Consider the following 20,697-nt stretch of genomic DNA (forward strand, 5'->3'; position numbering starts at 1 on the left):
AGGAAAGACACCCAAGACTAACAAAGAGAGAATCCAAAGAATATAAAACAAACAAAATCGAAGACAAAGACATCGAGTGCTTGGGTGCTGAAAACAAACTCAAAATAGAAATGATAACGAGGAAGATAAAAAAAACTATGAAGAAGGAAACAACAGGAGAAAACAAAACCACGTGTTTGAAAGTAAACAAAAGAGATTTTACCATGAATTGGGGGAAAAAAGGAGAATATATCAACTCCCCCTGAAAAAGAAAAACTGGGAATATTCTGGAAAGGAATTTTTTAAGATAAAAAAGAACATAACAAGGAAGCAGAATGGATCCCAAGCTTGGAAAAGAAGAAGCAACATCTCAAGGAAATGCCCCCATTGATTTATAGATGAAGAGAAAATTAGAAAACAACTTCAAAAAATGCCAAACTTCAAAAGCCCAGGTTTTTTTTTTTTTTTTTTTTGGTATACAGGCTCGAGGCTCGTGAAAGAGCTAACGTTTATCACACAAAAAAATCAAACAGACACACAAAGCATATAATAAGGGTAGCGGTGGACAAGATGGGGAGAGAAGGGGAAGCACACAAACACAACATTTGTGAGCAGGGACAGTGGGAGATCTGTGGGAGGGCTTGGGGGGAGGAGGCGTGCGAAGGGGGTGGGGGGGGGGGGGGAGGTGGAGGTGGAGAAGTATAAAACACAAGGACACTGCAAGGACTTCCAGGAAGGAAGTTGGTATTTCAAAAAAGTGAATCTGGGGTGAAATTAGCGGGGGTAGAAAAGATCAAGGTTTTGGATTGGGGAAGATAAGAGATGGTGGTGAACAGCTGTTTTAAAGACCTGCAGGGAGGAGTGGGATTGAAGAGCGTGAGAGAGTTTGTTCCAGAGGCGGGAGAAAAGAGGAGTGAAGGTGAGCAGAGAGTCTTGATTTTGGCAGTTTAACCATAAGAGGGTTGCAGGCAGATCTTGTGCGACCTGCAGGAATATTTGGGAGACAGAGCCCAGAGAGAGCTGGGGGAGCAAGGCCGGAGAGGAGTCTGTAGAAGACGGAAAGCCCACCAACCTGGCTGTGGTGAGTAAGTGAAAGGCCCTCGGAGTAAGCTTCATCGCGGGAGATTCGAATGATTCTGAAAGCTTTGGTTTCAACAGCGTGAAGCCGAGCTAGGTGTGAGGCAGGAGCACCGGCCCAGAGGGGAGAACAGTATTCCATTGAGCTGCGGATGAAAGCCTTGTATGTGGTGAGGAGCTCAGGTGTGCCAAGGAAGGACTTCACACGATGGAGGATGCCCAGTCGGCGACTGGCTTTGGAAACCAGATTGGAAATGTGGTTTTCCCAGGAAAGATCATTGCAGATAGTGAGACCCAAAATCTTGAGTGACAGAACTTCTTGAAGAGGATTGTTGAGAAAGTAGATGGGAGGGTTTTCCAGTCGGTCCTTTCGGAGAGACATTGTAAGAGTGTGAGATTTGTCGGGATTGAAAAACATGTTCCACTTGTTTGACCAGTCTGTGATTTTGACCAGGTCTGCAGAGAGTGAGTAGGCTGCAGACTGCCGATCTGAGGGATGAGGAATGGAGCGGCAGAGAGTGGAGTCATCAGCAAAGAGATAGAGAGGATTTTCAAGAGAGTCAGAGAGATCATTGATGTAAGACCAGAAAAAGCACAGGGCCCAGAACACTGCCTTGGGGAACTCCAGCCTGAACAGGAAGGGGAGATGAGAGAAACCCATTCAGGGCCACATGTTGACTATGACTGGAGAGGAAGTCCGCAAGCCAAGCGTGGAGATTTCCATGGATACCAAAGGAGGAGAGTTTGGTGAGCAGAGCTGGGTGCCAGACCGTATCGAAGGCACATGATATGTCAAGGGAGACAGCTCTAATTTCCTGTTTGGCATTGAGGACCTCCATCCATTGTTGAGACAGCAGAAGCAGCATGTCCAGAGTAGAGTGACCTGGTCTGAAACCAAATTGATGATCCGAGATCAAACCATTTGAGAAGAGGAAAGATTTGATATCCGAAGCAATGATGGATTCCATGACTTTGCTGATAATTGGGAGAAGGCTGATTGGTCTGTAGTTGCAAGGATCTGTTTTTGCACCTTTTTTGTGTAAAGCGGTGATGTTGGCTGATTTTAAAGCTGATGGCAGATAACCATGAGCAAAAAGAGGGTGAAGAGAACAGAGAGAGGGAGTAAAAGAGTGGCGGAGCAGGATTTTAGGACCTGTGGGCTGATGCCGTCAGGTCCAGTTGCAGAATCAGAGTCGAGGGTTGACAGAAACTTTTCCACCTTGTCAGGAGGAAAGGACACATAGTCCAGGAACAACTGGGTACGGTGGGTACAGAGAGGGATGTGTTTGGAACACGAGTTTTAGAGGCAAACACAGAGTTGAGGCATTCAGCTTTTTCACGTGCAGAGTCAGCTGTGTAGCCGTTTGAGGTAATGGAGGAGATGGAGGGGGAACAAACACCAGAATCGGATTTGACCAGACACCACCAGGATTTGGAAAAGGGAGGCAGGTTTGAGAGTTCAGTCTTGAGAGTGGAGAGATATTGTTTCCTGGCTCTCCTGAGGGTGGACACACACTTGTTTCGTGCTTTGTGAAAGGAAATGAGATTTCCTTCCATTGGATTTGCTTTCCAGGAGGAGAAGGCAAGTTGTTTCTGGGCAACTGCCTCACCCAAAGATTCCGTGTACCATGGACGGGAGGAGGGGTATAACAACTGAAGACGAGATGGGACAAATCTGTGCATGAGAGAGAGAGCAATTTACTTTGGAAGAATTCCCAGGATGAGTTGATGTCAGAGGCGGTAGAGATGGGAGATGGAATTCTCCTTGCTTTGTTTAGATGGAATTCCAAATTTCTGGCTAAAACAACTTGATGCTCTTCACAATCACTACACCAGGACATTTAATGAACTGATCCAAGAGGAAAAGGTAGTGGATGAGTGGCTCAAAGAAGGGAACACCTTTCTCTTCCCAAAATGGGAGCTAACCCAACTAACCCACAAATACCGTCCGACAACATTCCCACCAGCCACATACAAACTCGTATTATGATCACTGATGTGTTTTGATTTGTGCTGCACAAAAACGGGATCAACATTTTAAGGATTTAACACTCGGTGGAATATGGTTGAAAATGGTTTGAATTCATCGTGATTTTTGTTTTGTAAAAATCTATTTTTCATATTTTGATATTTGTGTCCATAAACGTCTTGCAACCGTTTTCTGCCTCATTTCCCTTTTTCTATGACTATTCGATAAAGTTCCCATCCATCTTCACTGTTGGAAGTTCCACATCTCTTAGCAACATTAGTTCCAGCTTGGAAAGGTTATGTTCAAGCGACTGGAGTAATCTCTTCAAGATAGTGATTCATCCTTCAGGTTTTGTTTTTATTATTCCACAGTGAAGAATGTCTCATTTCTTACACACTCCCTTCTGGTCTCCTTCGTCTGCTTTTTTTTCTTTGCACGTGGTCTTGAGAGAGAGGGGAGGGTGGGGGAGAGTGGTTGCGTCGCAATTCTCTATGTAAATGTGTATCGTGCAGCGCCGAATCCAGGTGGGAGAGGGTCCGAGTTCGTGTGCACAAGTGCAGTATTCCTGTTCCCACGTTTTCTCCTGCTTCTTCTCCACTCCAATGACCCTTCTTTGCCTATGTCCACTGTCCAATTCTTTTTATTCCTCTCTGCTCTTTCGTCACTCTCCCAGTTGTTCGTGGACATCTCGGGTATTTTCCCTGAACAAGCAGCTTGCTATCGCTTACCAAGCCATCCGTTCCGCATCAACCTCTTTCCAAGACGTTGACTTACGGAGCAAACCGATGTTTCGTGTTAAGTTTCCAAAATGATCTTTATTATGATTTATCGTTCGGTAAAATAACCAAAGATCGTTTTAAAAAGTTCTAATAACAAACGGTCGTCGTCTGGTTTGATCCAGAATATCAAATATTTTATCATTTTGAACCGTTTTGGATTTGTGACGAATCTGCGGATTGGAATTGATGAATCAACTCTTTTCAGAGCGATTGAGAACACGGACTTTGTGTCACACTGTACCTCATGTTCTGTATAACACTGTATCTCATGTTCTGTATAACACTGTACCACTCGTAATGTGCGCGATGAAGGGAGATTTGTCCATGATGGAGCACAGAACGAATCCCCCGGGATGGAGGATCAGCTCAGATGGAGGAGACGGGGTCAGTCCGGGACGTTCTTCCGGGGATGAGGAGTGTGGACCCGGTACGTGCTGTTCGTTCCCGTGCGGTGTCCGTGCTGTGTACTATTTAAATAAATAATCATTTACATGGAGAATCACACCATGACCATGTACGGATCGGGTTCCTCGTACAAGATTGTGTAGATCTCCTGATCGGGTTCCCTCGCACAATATCGTGTCGATGTCCTGATCTAGTTCCCTCGTACTATATCGTGTCGATCTCCTGATCGGGTTCCCTCGTACAATATCGTGTCGATGTCCTGATCGGGTTCCCTCGAACAATATCGTGTCGATCTCCTGAGCCGGCGAATCGATTCCATTCGGTGTCATCGGAGCTAGAACTGACATTTTGATTCCTGAGAGCAGATTCGTTAATGGGTGATTTTGAGAGAAGTTCGGGATCGGTTCCTCTGCTTCTCTCAGGAATCTACAAAACTGTCCTTGTTATCATCACTTATTAATTATAGGTGAGCCTCCCCTCACTTCCAGGTTTCATCATTACCCATGTTGTACTTCACCAACATAACATAACATCCAATCTGTGAGGATCACTGACGATGAAAAACGCGCGAAAAGGAATATTTTGTAACACGTTGTTGTTGTTGTTGTTGTTGTTGTTTGTGTTCTCCTTCCATACACATTTATTAAAACTATTCACAAATATTACCACAGAAATTTTCTGTCTCTTTCGAGAACGTTTACCTTTGGTAGAATAAACAACGTTTACCTTTGGTAGAATAAACAACGTTTGCCTTTGGTAGAATAAACAGCGTTTACCTTTGGTAGAATAAACAACGTTTACCTTTGGTAGAATAAACAACGTTTACCTTTGGGAAATAAACAAGTTTACCTTTGGTAGAATTTGGCGGGTTTACCCCGCCCCCTGTATCTCGTTTTTCTTCCGCCTCTGCTCCTTCTTTCTCAAATCCACGTTCTTGCTTGGAGACTTTTCCCAGATTGTTTTTCATTGTTTTCATGGTTCCGTTTGGATATTGTTGGAATATGTTTAGACCGCAGCCGTGATGCTGACGCCGCCCTCCCCCCCCCCCCCCCCGCCAGAATTTCCATGTTTTAAACGTTTCCCAGTGTGTACCCTGGTCAGAATAGGTACACCGTATCCCTGCGTGTCGTAAGAGACGACTAAGAGGGTTGGCGTCAGGAAGGGCATCCGGCCAGAAAAACATTGCCTCAAAACGAGAACCATGACAATTACAACTACATATGGGCAGGGTGCAGCCCGAAGTGGAGATCGGTTTCTGAGGTTTGGGACATGGAATGTAGGGACAATGACAGGGAGATCAGGAGAAGTGGTGGAAGTATTGGTTAGAAGAAGAGTGGACATATGTTGTGTGCAGGAGACGAGATCGAAGGGAAGTGGTGTGAGAATGGTGAAGGGTAGGCAGGGACAGAAATACAAGTTTGTGTGGCAAGGGTGCCCGGAGGGCGTGAATGGTGTTGGTGTCCTGTTTTCTGAGGAGTTTGTAGACAGTGTGGTGAGTGTGACTAGAGTGAGTGATAGGTTGATGATGGTGAAAATGATGATTGAAAAGCTCTTGGTGAACGTCATCTCGGGATATGCTCCGCAGGTTGGTCGAAGCGATGAAGGGAAGAAGGACAAGTTCTGGTGTGCGATAGAGAAGCTGATGGAAAATGTGAAAGATGAGGAAGGAGGAGACGTAAATGGACATGTGGGAAGGAGTATGGACGGTTTTGAGGGAGTTCATGGGGGTTACGGACATGGTGTGAGAAATGGAGAAGGTGAAAGGATTTTGGAGTTTGCTGACGGAGCTGATTTGTTGATTTGTAATACTCAGTTCCAGAAAGAGGATAATAAGCTTGTTACATACACGTCAGGTGGGTCGACGACAACCGTTGACTACCTGATGGTGCGTAGGCGAGATAGGAGGCACCTCCGGGACACAAAGGTGATCCCGGGGGAGGAGGCTGTTTCACACCACTTGGTTGTCTGCGACATAAGGGTGAAAGGTGCGAGGAGAGCTCGGCGGGTGAAGTACCAACCGAGAATGAAGGTGTGGAGGTTGAAAGAGGTGACAGTAAGGGAGGCATTAAAAGAGAGGCTGAGTAGGGTAGAGGATGATGTGGTTGAGCTTGAAAGTGGTTGGATGTCAATGAAAGCTAGTCTGTTGGGAGCCGTTGGTGAGGTATGTGGATGGACAAAAGGACCACCGAGGCACTCAGAAACATGGTGGTGGGATGATGAAGTTGGAAAGAGGATTGACGAGAAGAGGAAGAAGTTCAAGGAGTGGCAGAAGGCGAAGGGCAAGGGAGCAGAAACAGCAGAGCATGAAAGTTATAAGGCAGCCAAGAAGGCTGCAAAGAAAGAGGTAGCAAAGGCGCAGGAGGCATGTAGGAAAATGTTCGGAGAACGCTTGGATTCGGAAGAGGGTCAGAAAGCAGTATTCAGGATTGCAAAGCACATAGCGAAAGAGAGGGGTGATGTGATGGGGGTGAGTTGCTTGAAGGATGAAGTGGGACAAATCGTTGTCGACCCAGATGGAATTAAAGGAAGATGGAAAAGATATATGGAAATGCTGTTGAATACAGAGAATGAATGGGATGGCAACATAGAGAGTAACCCAGTTTTAGGACCGGCAGAGAAGATAACTGAGAAGGAAGATGAGGAAGCGATAAAAGCAATGAAGAGTGGAAAAGCGGGAGGGCCGACGGGAGTTGTGGGACATATGTTGAAGGCAGCAGGAAGTTGGGGTGTGAAGAGAATGACAGAGATCTGTAATCTGGTGGTGAAAGAAGGCCGCATTCCAGTGGATTGGGAACTGAGTACCCTCGTCCCTCTATACAAGGGGAAAGGTGACCCTCTGGAGTGTGGCTCGTACCGAGCGATAAAGTTATTGGAGCATGGAATGAAGGTATTGGAAAGGGTGTTGGAGAGGAGGATAAGGAAGAAAGTGAAGATCGACGAAATGCAGTTTGGATTTATGCCAGGAAGAGGAACGACAGACGCGCTTTTTATTGTGAGGCAGTTGCAGGAGAAGTACATGGAGAAGAGGAAGAAGTTGTTTTTTGGGTTTGTTGATCTGGAGAAAGCATTCGATAGGGTTCCACGCAAAGTATTGACATGGGCATTGAGGAAGTCAGGAGTGGAGGAATGGTTGATCAGAGTAGTGATGGCAATGTACAAAAGAGCGCGCACAGCTGTAAGGACGAAGGACGGGAACAGTGGTGAGTTTGAGGTGAAGGTGGGAGTGCATCAGGGGTCGGTACTAAGTCCATTACTATTTGTAGCTGTGATGGAGGTGCTGGCTCAGAACGTAAAGGAGGGTTTACTGTGGGAGTTGTTGTATGCAGATGATCTGGTGTTGATTGCGGAAAGTATGGATGGACTGAAGGAAAAGATGAACAAGTGGAAGGAATGTATGGAGACAAAGGGTCTGAAGGTGAATATCGGAAAGACGAAGGTGATGGCAAGTGGAAAAGCATGTGGTGAGGTGGAAAGAACTGGGAAGTGGCCGTGTGCTGTGTGCAGGAAGGGTGTCGGAGTGAACTCCATTCAATGTACAATGTGCACTGAGTGGGTTCATCAAAAATGTAGTGGTCTGAGAGGGTCATTTACCAGTGTGGCAGCTACATTCAAATGTAAGGTGTGCACAGAGGGAGCTGCAGATGGAGGAAATGTTGAGCTGGATCTTGGAGACGGCGTGAAGCTGGAAGGTGTGAAAACATTTTGCTACCTCGGAGACATGCTGAATGGAGAAGGTGGATCAGACTCGGCAACGGTTGCTCGAGTGAGATGTGCATGGAAGAAGTTTCGGGAACTGAGTGGCGTGCTGATGAGGAGGAGAGTGTCGCTGAAGCTGAAGGGAAAGGTGTATGCTGCATGTGTGAGAAGTGTTATGATTTATGGGAGCTAGACGTGGGTAATGAACGTAGAGCAGCAACGAAGGCTGGAAAGGGTGGAAATGCGAATGGTTCGATGGATGTGCGGAGTATCGTTGAGAGAGAGGAAGACAAATGATGAATTGCGAAAGATGATGGGAATATTGCCTGTGATGGATGCTGTGAAGAGAAACAGGTTGAGATGGTTTGGTCATGTGTTGAGGAAGGATGAAAGTGACTGGTTGAGAAGAGTGATGGAAATTAATGTAGAAGGAAGTAGAGGACGGGGAAGACCGAGAAAGACTTGGATAAAGATGCTGGAAAAAGAAATGCGGGCAAGGGGGTTAACAAGGAGAGATGCAGAAAATAGGGCAAAATGGAGAAGATTGTCATGGGGACCGCAAGGCTAACCCCCGCTCCAGCAGGGAAAATGGCCTTAAAATGCATGTTGTTGTTGTTGTTTGGTAGAATAAACAACATTTACCTTTGGTAGAATAAACAACGTTTACCTTTGGAAGAATAAACAATGTTTACCTTTGGAAGAATAAACAATGTTTACCTTTGGGAGAAAAAAAACAACATTTACCTTTGGGAGAATAAACAACGTTTACCTTTGGTAGAATAAACAACATTTACCTTTGGTAGAATAAACAACGTTTACCTTTGGTAGAATAAACAACGTTTACCTTTGGTGGAATAAACAATGTTTACCTTTGTTCGAATAAACAACGTTTACCTTTGGTAGAATAAACAACGTTTACCTTTGGTAGAATAAACAACGTTTACCTTTGGTAGAATAAACAACATTTTCCTTTGGTAGAATAAACAATGTTTACCTTTGGTAGAATAAACAACGTTTACCTTTGGAAGAATAAACAACGTTTACCTATGGTGGAATAAACAACCTTTACCTTTGGTAGAATAAACAACGTTTACCTTTGGTAGATTAAACAACGTTTACCTTTGGTAGAATAAACAACGTTTTCCTTTGGAAGAAAAAAAAACAACATTTACCTTTGGTAGAATAAACAACGTTTTCCTTTGGTAGAATAAACAACGTTTACCTTTGGTAGAATAAACAACGTTTACCTTTGGTAGAATAAACAACGTTTACCTTTGATAGAATAAACAACGTTTACCTTTGGTAGAATAAACAACGTTTACCTTTGGTAGAAAAAAAAACAACGTTTTCCTTTGCTAGCATAAACAACGTTTACCTTTGGTAGAATAAACAACGTTTACCTTTAGAAGAAAAAAACAACGTTTACCTTTGGAAGAAAAAAACAACGTTTACCTTTGGTAGATTTAACAATGTTTACCTTTGGTAGAATAAACAACGTTTACCTTTGGTGGAATAAACAACCTTTACCTTTGGTAGAATAAACAACGTTTACCTTTGGTAGAATAAACAACGTTTACCTTTGGTAGAATAAACAACGTTTTCCTTTGGAAGAAAAAAACAATGTTTACCTTTGGTAGAATAAACAGCGTTTACCTTTGGTAGAATAAACAACGTTTACCTTTGGGAGAATAAACAACGTTTACCTTTGGTAGAATAAACAACGTTTACCTTTGGGAAATAAACAACATTTACCTTTGGTAGAACAAACAACGTTTACCTTTGGTAGAATAAACAATGTTTACCTTTGGGAGAAAAAAAACAACATTTACCTTTGGGAGAATAAACAACGTTTACCTTTGGTAGAATAAACAACGTTTACCTTTGGGAGAATAAACAACGTTTACCTTTGGTAGAATAAACAACGTTTACCTTTGGTAGAATAAACAACGTTTACCTTTGGTAGAATAAACAACATTTACCTTTGGTAGAATAAACAACGTTTACCTTTGGTAGAATAAACAACGTTTACCTTTGGTAGAATATACGTTTACCTTTGGTAGAATAAATAACATTTACTTTTGGTAGAATAAACAACGTTTTCCTTTGCTCGAATAAACAACGTTTACCTTTCGTAGAAAAAACAATGTTTACCTTTGGTAGAATAAACAACGTTTACCTTTGGTAGAATAAACAACATTTTCCTTTGGTAGAATAAACAATGTTTACCTTTGGTAGAATAAACAACGTTTACCTTTGGAAGAATAAACAACGTTTACCTTTGGTGGAATAAACAACCTTTACCTTTGGTAGAATAAACAACGTTTACCTTTGGTAGAATAAACAACGTTTACCTTTGGTAGAATAAACAACGTTTTCCTTTGGAAGAAAAAAACAATGTTTACCTTTGGTAGAATAAACAGCGTTTACCTTTGGTAGAATAAACAACGTTTACCTTTGGGAGAATAAACAACGTTTACCTTTGGTAGAATAAACAACGTTTACCTTTGGGAAATAAACAACATTTACCTTTGGTAGAACAAACAACGTTTACCTTTGGTAGAATAAACAATGTTTACCTTTGGGAGAAAAAAACAACATTTACCTTTGGGAGAATAAACAACGTTTACCTTTGGTAGAATAAACAACGTTTACCTTTGGGAGAATAAACAACGTTTACCTTTGGTAGAATAAACAACGTTTACCTTTGGTAGAATAAACAACGTTTACCTTTGGTAGAATAAACAACGTTTACCTTTGGTAGAATAAACAATGTTTACCTTTGGAAGAATAAACAACGTTTACCTTTGGTAGAATAAACAACATTTTACCTTTGGTAGAATAAACAACGTTTACCTTTGGTAGAATAAACGACGTTTACCTTTGGTAGAATAAACGACGTTTACCTTTGGTAGAATAAACAACGTTTACCTTTGGTAGAATAAACAACGTTTACCTTTAGAAGAAAAAAACAACGTTTACCTTTGGAAGAAAAAAACAACGTTTACCTTTGGTAGAATTAACAATGTTTACCTTTGGTAGAATAAACAACGTTTACCTTTGGTAGAATTAACAATGTTTTCCTTTGGTAGAAAAAAACAATGTTTTCCTTTGGTAGAATAAACAACGTTTACCTTTGGTAGAACTAGGACGTGCCCGTACGTGGGTGCCCGTACGTGCGTGCAAAAAAACATGCGTGCAAACAACAACAACAAAAAAAAACTTTGAAACCACGTGGCAGTAACGACCACAGAACCCCCCCCCCTCTATTTACATGAAATGGTTTGGTCCATTCGCAACGACCACAGAACCCCCCCCTCTATTTACATGAAATGGTTTGGTCCAAAGCGAACGGCTTGCGGAGTTTGGTAAAGAAATCGCCATAGCTCGGTAACTACTTCTCCGATTAATATGAAACCTTGAAAAGGCACATCCTCGGGTCCCCATCAATATACCTGGCAAGTTTCAAGTATATCGGACCGGTAGTTGTCGAGAAACAGCGGTCACAGACAAACACACACACACACACACACACACACACACACACACACACACACACACACACACAGACACACACACACACACAGAGATTACTGGAATTATAGATAGATAAACAATGTTTACCTTTGGTAGACTAAACAACGTTTACCTTTGGTAGAATTAACAATGTTTTCCTTTGGGAGAAAAAAACAATGTTTACCTTTGTAGAATAAACAACATTTACCTTTGGTAGAATAAACAACGTTTACCTTTGGTAGAATAAACAACGTTTACCTTTGGTAGAATAAACAACGTTTACCTTTAGAAGAAAAATACAACGTTTACCTTTGGTAGAATTAACAATGTTTACCTTTGGTAGAATAAACAACGTTTACCTTTGGTAGAATTAACAATGTTTTCCTTTGGTAGAAAAAAACAATGTTTTCCTTTGGTAGAATAAACAACGTTTACCTTTGGTAGAATAAACAATGTTTACCTTTGGTGGAATAAACAAAGTTTACCTTTGATAGAATAAAAAACGTTTACCTTTTCTAGCATAAAAACGTTTACCTTTGGAAGAATAAACAACGTTTACCTTTGGTAGAATAAACAACGTTTACCTTTGGTAGAATATACGTTTACCTTTGGTAGAATAAACAACATTTACTTTTGGTAGAATAAACAACGTTTACCTTTGGTAGAATAAACAACATTTACCTTTGGTAGAAAAAAAAAACAACGTTTTCTTTTGCTAGAATAAACAACGTTTACCTTTCGTAGAAAAAACAATGTTTACCTTTGGTAGAATAAACAACGTTTTCCTTTGGTAGAATAAACAATGTTTACCTTTGGTAGAATAAACAACGTTTACCTTTGGAAGAATAAACAACGTTTACCTTTGGTGGAATAAACAACCTTTACCTTTGGTAGAATAAACAACGTTTACCTTTGGTAGAATAAACAACGTTTACCTTTGGTAGAATAAACAACGTTTACCTTTGGTAGAATAAACAACGTTTACCTTTGGTAGAATAAACAACGTTTACCTTTGGGAGAATAAACAACGTTTACCTTTGGTAGAATAAACAACGTTTACCTTTGGGAAATAAACAACATTTACCTTTGGTAGAACAAACAACATTTACCTTTGGTAGAATAAACAATGTTTACCTTTGGGAGAAAATAACAACATTTACCTTTGGGAGAATAAACAACGTTTACCTTAGGTAGAATAAAGAACGTTTACCTTTGGGAGAATAAACAACGTTTACCTTTGGTAGAAAAACAACGTTTACCTTTGGGAGAATAAACAACGTTTACCTTTGGGAGAATAAACAACGTTTACCTTTGGTAGAATAAACAATGTTTACCTTTGGTAGAATAAACAACGTTTACCTTTGGTAGAATAAACAACGTTTACCTTTGGGAGAATAAACAACGTTTACCTTTGGTAGAATAAACAACGTTTACCTTTGGTAAATAAACAACATTTACCTTTGGTAGAATAAAAAACGTTTACCTTTGGTAGAATAAACAACGTTTACCTTTGGGAAATAAACAACATTTACCTTTGGGAGAATAAACAACGTTTACCTTTGGTAGAATAAACAACGTTTACCTTTGGTAGAATAAACAACGTTTACCTTTGGTAGAATAAACAATGTTTACCTTTGGTAGAATAAACAACGTTTACCTTTGGTAGAATAAACAACGTCTACCTTTGGGAGAAAAAAACAACGTTTACCTTTGGTAGAATAAACAACATTTACCTTTGGTAGAATAAACAACATTTACCTTTGGTAGAATAAACAACGTTTACCTTTGGGAGAATAAACAACGTTTACCTTTGGTAGAATAAACAACGTTTACCTTTGGGAAATAAACAACATTTACCTTTGGTAGAACAAACAACATTTACCTTTGGTAGAATAAACAATGTTTACCTTTGGGAGAAAAAAACAACATTTACCTTTGGGAGAATAAACAACATTTACCTTTGGTAGAATAAAGAACGTTTACCTTTGGGAGAATAAACAACGTTTACCTTTGGTAGAAAAACAACGTTTACCTTTGGGAGAATAAACAACGTTTACCTTTGGGAGAATAAACAACGTTTACCTTTGGTAGAATAAACAACGTTTACCTTTGGTAGAATAAACAACGTTTACCTTTGGTAGAATAAACAACGTTTACCTTTGGGAGAATAAACAACGTTTACCTTTGGTAGAATAAACAACGTTTACCTTTGGTAAATAAACAACATTTACCTTTGGTAGAATAAAAAACGTTTACCTTTGGTAGAATAAACAACGTTTACCTTTGGTAGAATAAACAACGTTTACCTTTGGTAGAATAAACAATGTTTACCTTTGGTAGAATAAACAACGTTTACCTTTGGGAAATAAACAACATTTACCTTTGGGAGAATAAACAACGTTTACCCTCGGTAGAATAAACAACGTTTACCTTTGGTAGAATAAACAACGTTTACCTTTGGTAGAATAAACAACGTTTACCTTTGGTAGAATATACAACGTTTACCTTTGGTAGAATAAACAACGTCTACCTTTGGGAGAAAAAAACAACGTTTACCTTTGGTAGAATAAACAACATTTACCTTTGGTAGAATAAACAACATTTACCTTTGGTAGAATAAACAACGTTTACATTTGGTAGAATAAACAACGTTTACCTTTGGGAGAGAAAAACAATGTTTACCTTTGGGAGAAGAAAACAACGTTTACCTTTGGTAGAATAAACAATGTTTACCTTTGGAAGAATAAACAATGTTTACCTATGGTGGAATAAACAACCTTTACCTTTGGTAGAATAAACAACGTTTACCTTTGGTAGATTAAACAACGTTTACCTTTGGTAGAATAAACAACGTTTTCCTTTGGAAGAAAAAAAACAACGTTTACCTTTGGTAGAATAAACAACATTTACCTTTGGTAGAATAAACAACGTTTTCCTTTGGTAGAATAAACAACGTTTACCTTTGGTAGAATAAACAACGTTTACCTTTGGTAGAATAAACAACGTTTACCTTTGGTAGAATAAACAACGTTTACCTTTGGTAGAATAAACAACGTTTACCTTTGGTAGAAAAAAAACAACGTTTTCCTTTGCTAGCATAAACAACGTTTACCTTTGGTAGAAAAAAACAACATTTACCTTTGGTAGAATAAACAACGTTTACCTTTGGTAGAATAAACAACGTTTACCTTTTGTAGAATAAACAACGTTTTCCTTTGGTAGAATAAACAATGTTTACCTTTGGTAGAATAAACAACGTTTACCTTTGGTAGAATAAACATCATTTACCTTTGGTAGAATAAACAACGTTTACCTTTGGTAGAATAAACAACGGTTACCTTTGGTAGAATAAACAACGGTTACCTTTGGTAGAATAAACAACGTTTACCTTTGTTAGAATAAACAACGTTTACCTTTGGTAGAATAAACAACGTTTACCTTTGGTAGAATAAACAACGTTTACCTTAAGAAGAAAAAAACAACGTTTACCTTTGGAAGAAAAAAACAACGTTTACCTTTGGTAGAATTAACAATGTTTACCTTTGGTAGAATAAACAACGTTTACCTTTGGTAGAATTAACAATGTTTTCCTTTGGTAGAAAAAAACAATGTTTTCCTTTGGTAGAATAAACAACGTTTACCTTTGGTAGAATTAACAATGTTTTCCTTTGGTAGAATAAACAACCTTTACCTTTGGTAGAATAAACAACGTTTACCTTTGGTAGAATAAACAACGTTTACCTTTGGTAGAATAAACAACGTTTACCTTTAGAAGAAAAAAACAACGTTTACCTTTGGAAGAAAAAAACAACGTTTACCTTTGGTAGAATTAACAATGTTTACCTTTGGTAGAATAAACAACGTTTACCTTTGGTAGAATTAACAATGTTTTCCTTTGGTAGAAAAAAACAATGTTTTCCTTTGGTAGAATAAACAACGTTTACCTTTGGTAGAATAAACAATGTTTACCTTTGGTAGACTAAACAACGTTTACCTTTGGTAGAATTAACAATGTTTTCCTTTGGGAGAAAAAAACAATGTTTACCTTTGGTAGAATAAACAACATTTACCTTTGGTAGAATAAACAACGTTTACCTTTGGTAGAATAAACAACGTTTACCTTTGGTAGAATAAACAACGTTTACCTTTAGAAGAAAAAAACAACGTTTACCTTTGGAAGAAAAAAACAACGTTTACCTTTGGTAGAATTAACAATGTTTACCTTTGGTAGAATAAACAACGTTTCCCTTGGGGAGAATAAACAACGTTTACCTTTGGTAGAATAAACAACGTTTACCTTTGGTAGAATAAACAATGTTTACCTTTGGTAGACTAAACAACGTTTACCTTTGGTAGAATAAACAACGTTTACCTTTAGAAGAAAAAAACAACGTTTACCTTTGGAAGAAAAAAACAACGTTTACCTTTGGTAGAATTAACAATGTTTACCTTTGGTAGAATAAACAACGTTTACCTTTGGTAGAATTAACAATGTTTTCCTTTGGTAGAAAAAAACAATGTTTTCCTTTGGTAGAATAAACAACGTTTACCTTTGGTAGAATAAACAATGTTTACCTTTGGTAGACTAAACAACGTTTACCTTTGGTAGAATTAACAATGTTTTCCTTTGGGAGAAAAAAACAATGTTTACCTTTGGTAGAATAAACAACATTTACCTTTGGTAGAATAAACAACGTTTACCTTTGGTAGAATAAACAACGTTTACCTTTGGTAGAATAAACAACGTTTACCTTTAGAAGAAAAAAACAACGTTTACCTTTGGAAGAAAAAAACAACGTTTACCTTTGGTAGAATTAACAATGTTTACCTTTGGTAGAATAAACAACGTTTACCTTTGGTAGAATTAACAATGTTTTCCTTTGGTAGAAAAAAACAATGTTTTCCTTTGGTAGAATAAACAACGTTTACCTTTGGTAGAATAAACAATGTTTACCTTTGGTGGAATAAACAAAGTTTACCTTTGATAGAATAAAAAACGTTTACCTTTTCTAGCATAAAAACGTTTACCTTTGGAAGAATAAACAACGTTTACCTTTGGTAGAATAAACAACGTTTACCTTTGGTAGAATATACGTTTACCTTTGGTAGAATAAACAACATTTACTTTTGGTAGAATAAACAACGTTTACCTTTGGTAGAATAAACAACATTTACCTTTGGTAGAAAAAAAAAACAACGTTTTCTTTTGCTAGAATAAACAACGTTTACCTTTCGTAGAAAAAACAATGTTTACCTTTGGTAGAATAAACAACGTTTACCTTTGGTAGAATAAACAACATTTTCCTTTGGTAGAATAAACAATGTTTACCTTTGGTAGAATAAACAACGTTTACCTTTGGAAGAATAAACAACGTTTACCTTTGGTGGAATAAACAACCTTTACCTTTGGTAGAATAAACAACGTTTACCTTTGGAAGAATAAACAACGTTTACCTTTGGTAGAATAAACAACGTTTACCTTTGGTAGAATAAACAACGTTTACCTTTGGGAGAATAAACAACGTTTACCTTTGGTAGAATAAACAACGTTTACCTTTGGGAAATAAACAACATTTACCTTTGGTAGAACAAACAACATTTACCTTTGGTAGAATAAACAATGTTTACCTTTGGGAGAAAAAAACAACATTTACCTTTGGGAGAATAAACAACGTTTACCTTTGGTAGAATAAAGAACGTTTACCTTTGGGAGAATAAACAACGTTTACCTTTGGTAGAAAAACAACGTTTACCTTTGGGAGAATAAACAACGTTTACCTTTGGGAGAATAAACAACGTTTACCTTTGGTAGAATAAACAACGTTTACCTTTGGTAGAATAAACAACGTTTACCTTTGGTAGAATAAACAACGTTTACCTTTGGGAGAATAAACAACGTTTACCTTTGGTAGAATAAACAACGTTTACCTTTGGTAAATAAACAACATTTACCTTTGGTAGAATAAAAAACGTTTACCTTTGGTAGAATAAACAACGTTTACCTTTGGTAGAATAAACAATGTTTACCTTTGGTAGAATAAACAACGTTTACCTTTGGGAAATAAACAACATTTACCTTTGGGAGAATAAACAACGTTTACCTTTGGTAGAATAAACAACGTTTACCTTTGGTAGAATAAACAACGTTTACCTTTGGTAGAATAAACAACGTTTACCTTTGGTAGAATAAACAACGTTTACCTTTGGTAGAATAAACAACGTCTACCTTTGGGAGAAAAAAACAACGTTTACCTTTGGTAGAATAAACAACATTTACCTTTGGTAGAATAAACAACATTTACCTTTGGTAGAATAAACAACGTTTACCTTTGGGAGAATAAACAACGTTTACCTTTGGTAGAATAAACAACGTTTACCTTTGGGAAATAAACAACATTTACCTTTGGTAGAACAAACAACATTTACCTTTGGTAGAATAAACAACGTTTACCTTTGGGAGAAAAAAACAGCATTTACCTTTGGGAGAATAAACAACGTTTACCTTTGGTAGAATAAAGAACGTTTACCTTTGGGAGAATAAACAACGTTTACCTTTGGTAGAAAAACAACGTTTACCTTTGGGAGAATAAACAACGTTTACCTTTGGTAGAACAAACAACATTTACCTTTGGTAGAATAAACAACGTTTACCTTTGGGAGAAAAAAACAGCATTTACCTTTGGGAGAATAAACAACGTTTACCTTTGGTAGAATAAAGAACGTTTACCTTTGGGAGAATAAACAACGTTTACCTTTGGTAGAAAAACAACGTTTACCTTTGGGAGAATAAACAACGTTTACCTTTGGGAGAATAAACAACGTTTACCTTTGGTAGAATAAACAACGTTTACCTTTGGTAGAATAAACAATGTTTACCTTTGGTAGAATAAACAACGTTTACCTTTGGGAAATAAACAACATTTACCTTTGGGAGAATAAACAACGTTTACCCTTGGTAGAATAAACAACGTTTACCTTTGGTAGAATAAACAACGTTTACCTTTGGTAGAATAAACAACGTTTACCTTTGGTAGAATAAACAACGTTTACCTTTGGTAGAATAAACAACGTCTACCTTTGGGAGAAAAAAACAACGTTTACCTTTGGTAGAATAAACAACATTTACCTTTGGTAGAATAAACAACATTTACCTTTGGTAGAATAAACAACGTTTACATTTGGTAGAATAAACAACGTTTACCTTTGGGAGAGAAAAACAACGTTTACCTTTGGGAGAGAAAAACAACGTTTACCTTTGGGAGAAGAAAACAACGTTTACCTTTGGTAGAATAAACAACATTTTCCTTTGGTAGAATAAACAATGTTTACCTTTGGTAGAATAAACAACGTTTACCTTTGGAAGAATAAACAACGTTTACCTATGGTGGAATAAACAACCTTTACCTTTGGTAGAATAAACAACGTTTACCTTTGGTAGATTAAACAACGTTTACCTTTGGTAGAATAAACAACATTTACCTTTGGTAGAATAAACAACGTTTTCCTTTGGTAGAATAAACAACGTTTACCTTTGGTAGAATAAACAACGTTTACCTTTGGTAGAATAAACAACGTTTACCTTTGGTAGAATAAACAACGTTTACCTTTGGTAGAATAAACAACGTTTACCTTTGGTAGAAAAAAAACAACGTTTTCCTTTGCTAGCATAAACAACGTTTACCTTTGGTAGAAAAAAACAACATTTACCTTTGGTAGAATAAACAACGTTTACCTTTGGTAGAATAAACAACGTTTACCTTTTGTAGAATAAACAACGTTTTCCTTTGGTAGAATAAACAATGTTTACCTTTGGTAGAATAAACAACGTTTACCTTTGGTAGAATAAACATCATTTACCTTTGGTAGAATAAACAACGTTTACCTTTGGTAGAATAAACAACGGTTACCTTTGGTAGAATAAACAACGTTAACCTTTGTTAGAATAAACAACGTTTACCTTTGGTAGAATAAACAATGTTTACCTTTGGTAGAATAAACAATGTTTACCTTTGGTAGAATAAACAACGTTTACCTTTAGAAGAAAAAAACAACGTTTACCTTTGGAAGAAAAAAACAACGTTTACCTTTGGAAGAAAAAAAACAACGTTTACCTTTGGTAGAATTAACAATGTTTACCTTTGGTAGAATAAACAACGTTTACCTTTGGTAGAATTAACAATGTTTTCCTTTGGTAGAAAAAAACAATGTTTTCCTTTGGTAGAATAAACAACGTTTACCTTTGGTAGAATAAACAATGTTTACCTTTGGTGGAATAAACAAAGTTTACCTTTGATAGAATAAAAAACGTTTACCTTTTCTAGCATAAAAACGTTTACCTTTGGAAGAATAAACAACGTTTACCTTTGGTAGAATAAACAACGTTTACCTTTGGTAGAATATACGTTTACCTTTGGTAGAATAAACAACATTTACTTTTGGTAGAATAAACAACGTTTACCTTTGGTAGAATAAACAACATTTACCTTTGGTAGAAAAAAAAAACAACGTTTTCTTTTGCTAGAATAAACAACGTTTACCTTTCGTAGAAAAAACAATGTTTACCTTTGGTAGAATAAACAACGTTTACCTTTGGTAGAATAAACAACATTTTCCTTTGGTAGAATAAACAATGTTTACCTTTGGTAGAATAAACAACGTTTACCTTTGGAAGAATAAACAACGTTTACCTTTGGTGGAATAAACAACCTTTACCTTTGGTAGAATAAACAACGTTTACCTTTGGTAGAATAAACAACGTTTACCTTTGGTAGAATAAACAACGTTTACCTTTGGTAGAATAAACAACGTTTACCTTTGGGAGAATAAACAACGTTTACCTTTGGTAGAATAAACAACGTTTACCTTTGGGAAATAAACAACATTTACCTTTGGTAGAACAAACAACATTTACCTTTGGTAGAATAAACAATGTTTACCTTTGGGAGAAAAAAACAACATTTACCTTTGGGAGAATAAACAACGTTTACCTTTGGTAGAATAAAGAACGTTTACCTTTGGGAGAATAAACAACGTTTACCTTTGGTAGAAAAACAACGTTTACCTTTGGGAGAATAAACAACGTTTACCTTTGGGAGAATAAACAACGTTTACCTTTGGTAGAATAAACAACGTTTACCTTTGGTAGAATAAACAACGTTTACCTTTGGTAGAATAAACAACGTTTACCTTTGGGAGAATAAACAACGTTTACCTTTGGTAGAATAAACAACGTTTACCTTTGGTAAATAAACAACATTTACCTTTGGTAGAATAAAAAAC

At 37.7% G+C, this 20,697-nt stretch overlaps 1 protein-coding gene across 1 annotated transcript in view; it reads left to right on the top strand.

Moving 5' to 3' along the window:
• The first annotated feature begins 4,013 nt into the window (after positions 1 to 4,013).
• The window catches only part of LOC137428523 (uncharacterized), a 105,224-nt gene continuing 88,540 nt past the window's right edge, over positions 4,014 to 20,697 (top strand). The window contains exon 1 of the mRNA XM_078777182.1: positions 4,014 to 4,231. Coding sequence (XP_078633308.1) covers positions 4,102 to 4,231 — 130 coding nt within the window. The 5' untranslated portion in view covers positions 4,014 to 4,101. The remainder of the gene's footprint in view (positions 4,232 to 20,697) is intronic.

The sequence above is a fragment of the Myxine glutinosa genome, chromosome 5, assembly GCF_964187855.1.
Source record: "Myxine glutinosa chromosome 5, kmMyxGlut1.1, whole genome shotgun sequence".
NCBI classification, from domain to species: Eukaryota; Metazoa; Chordata; class Myxini; order Myxiniformes; family Myxinidae; genus Myxine; species Myxine glutinosa.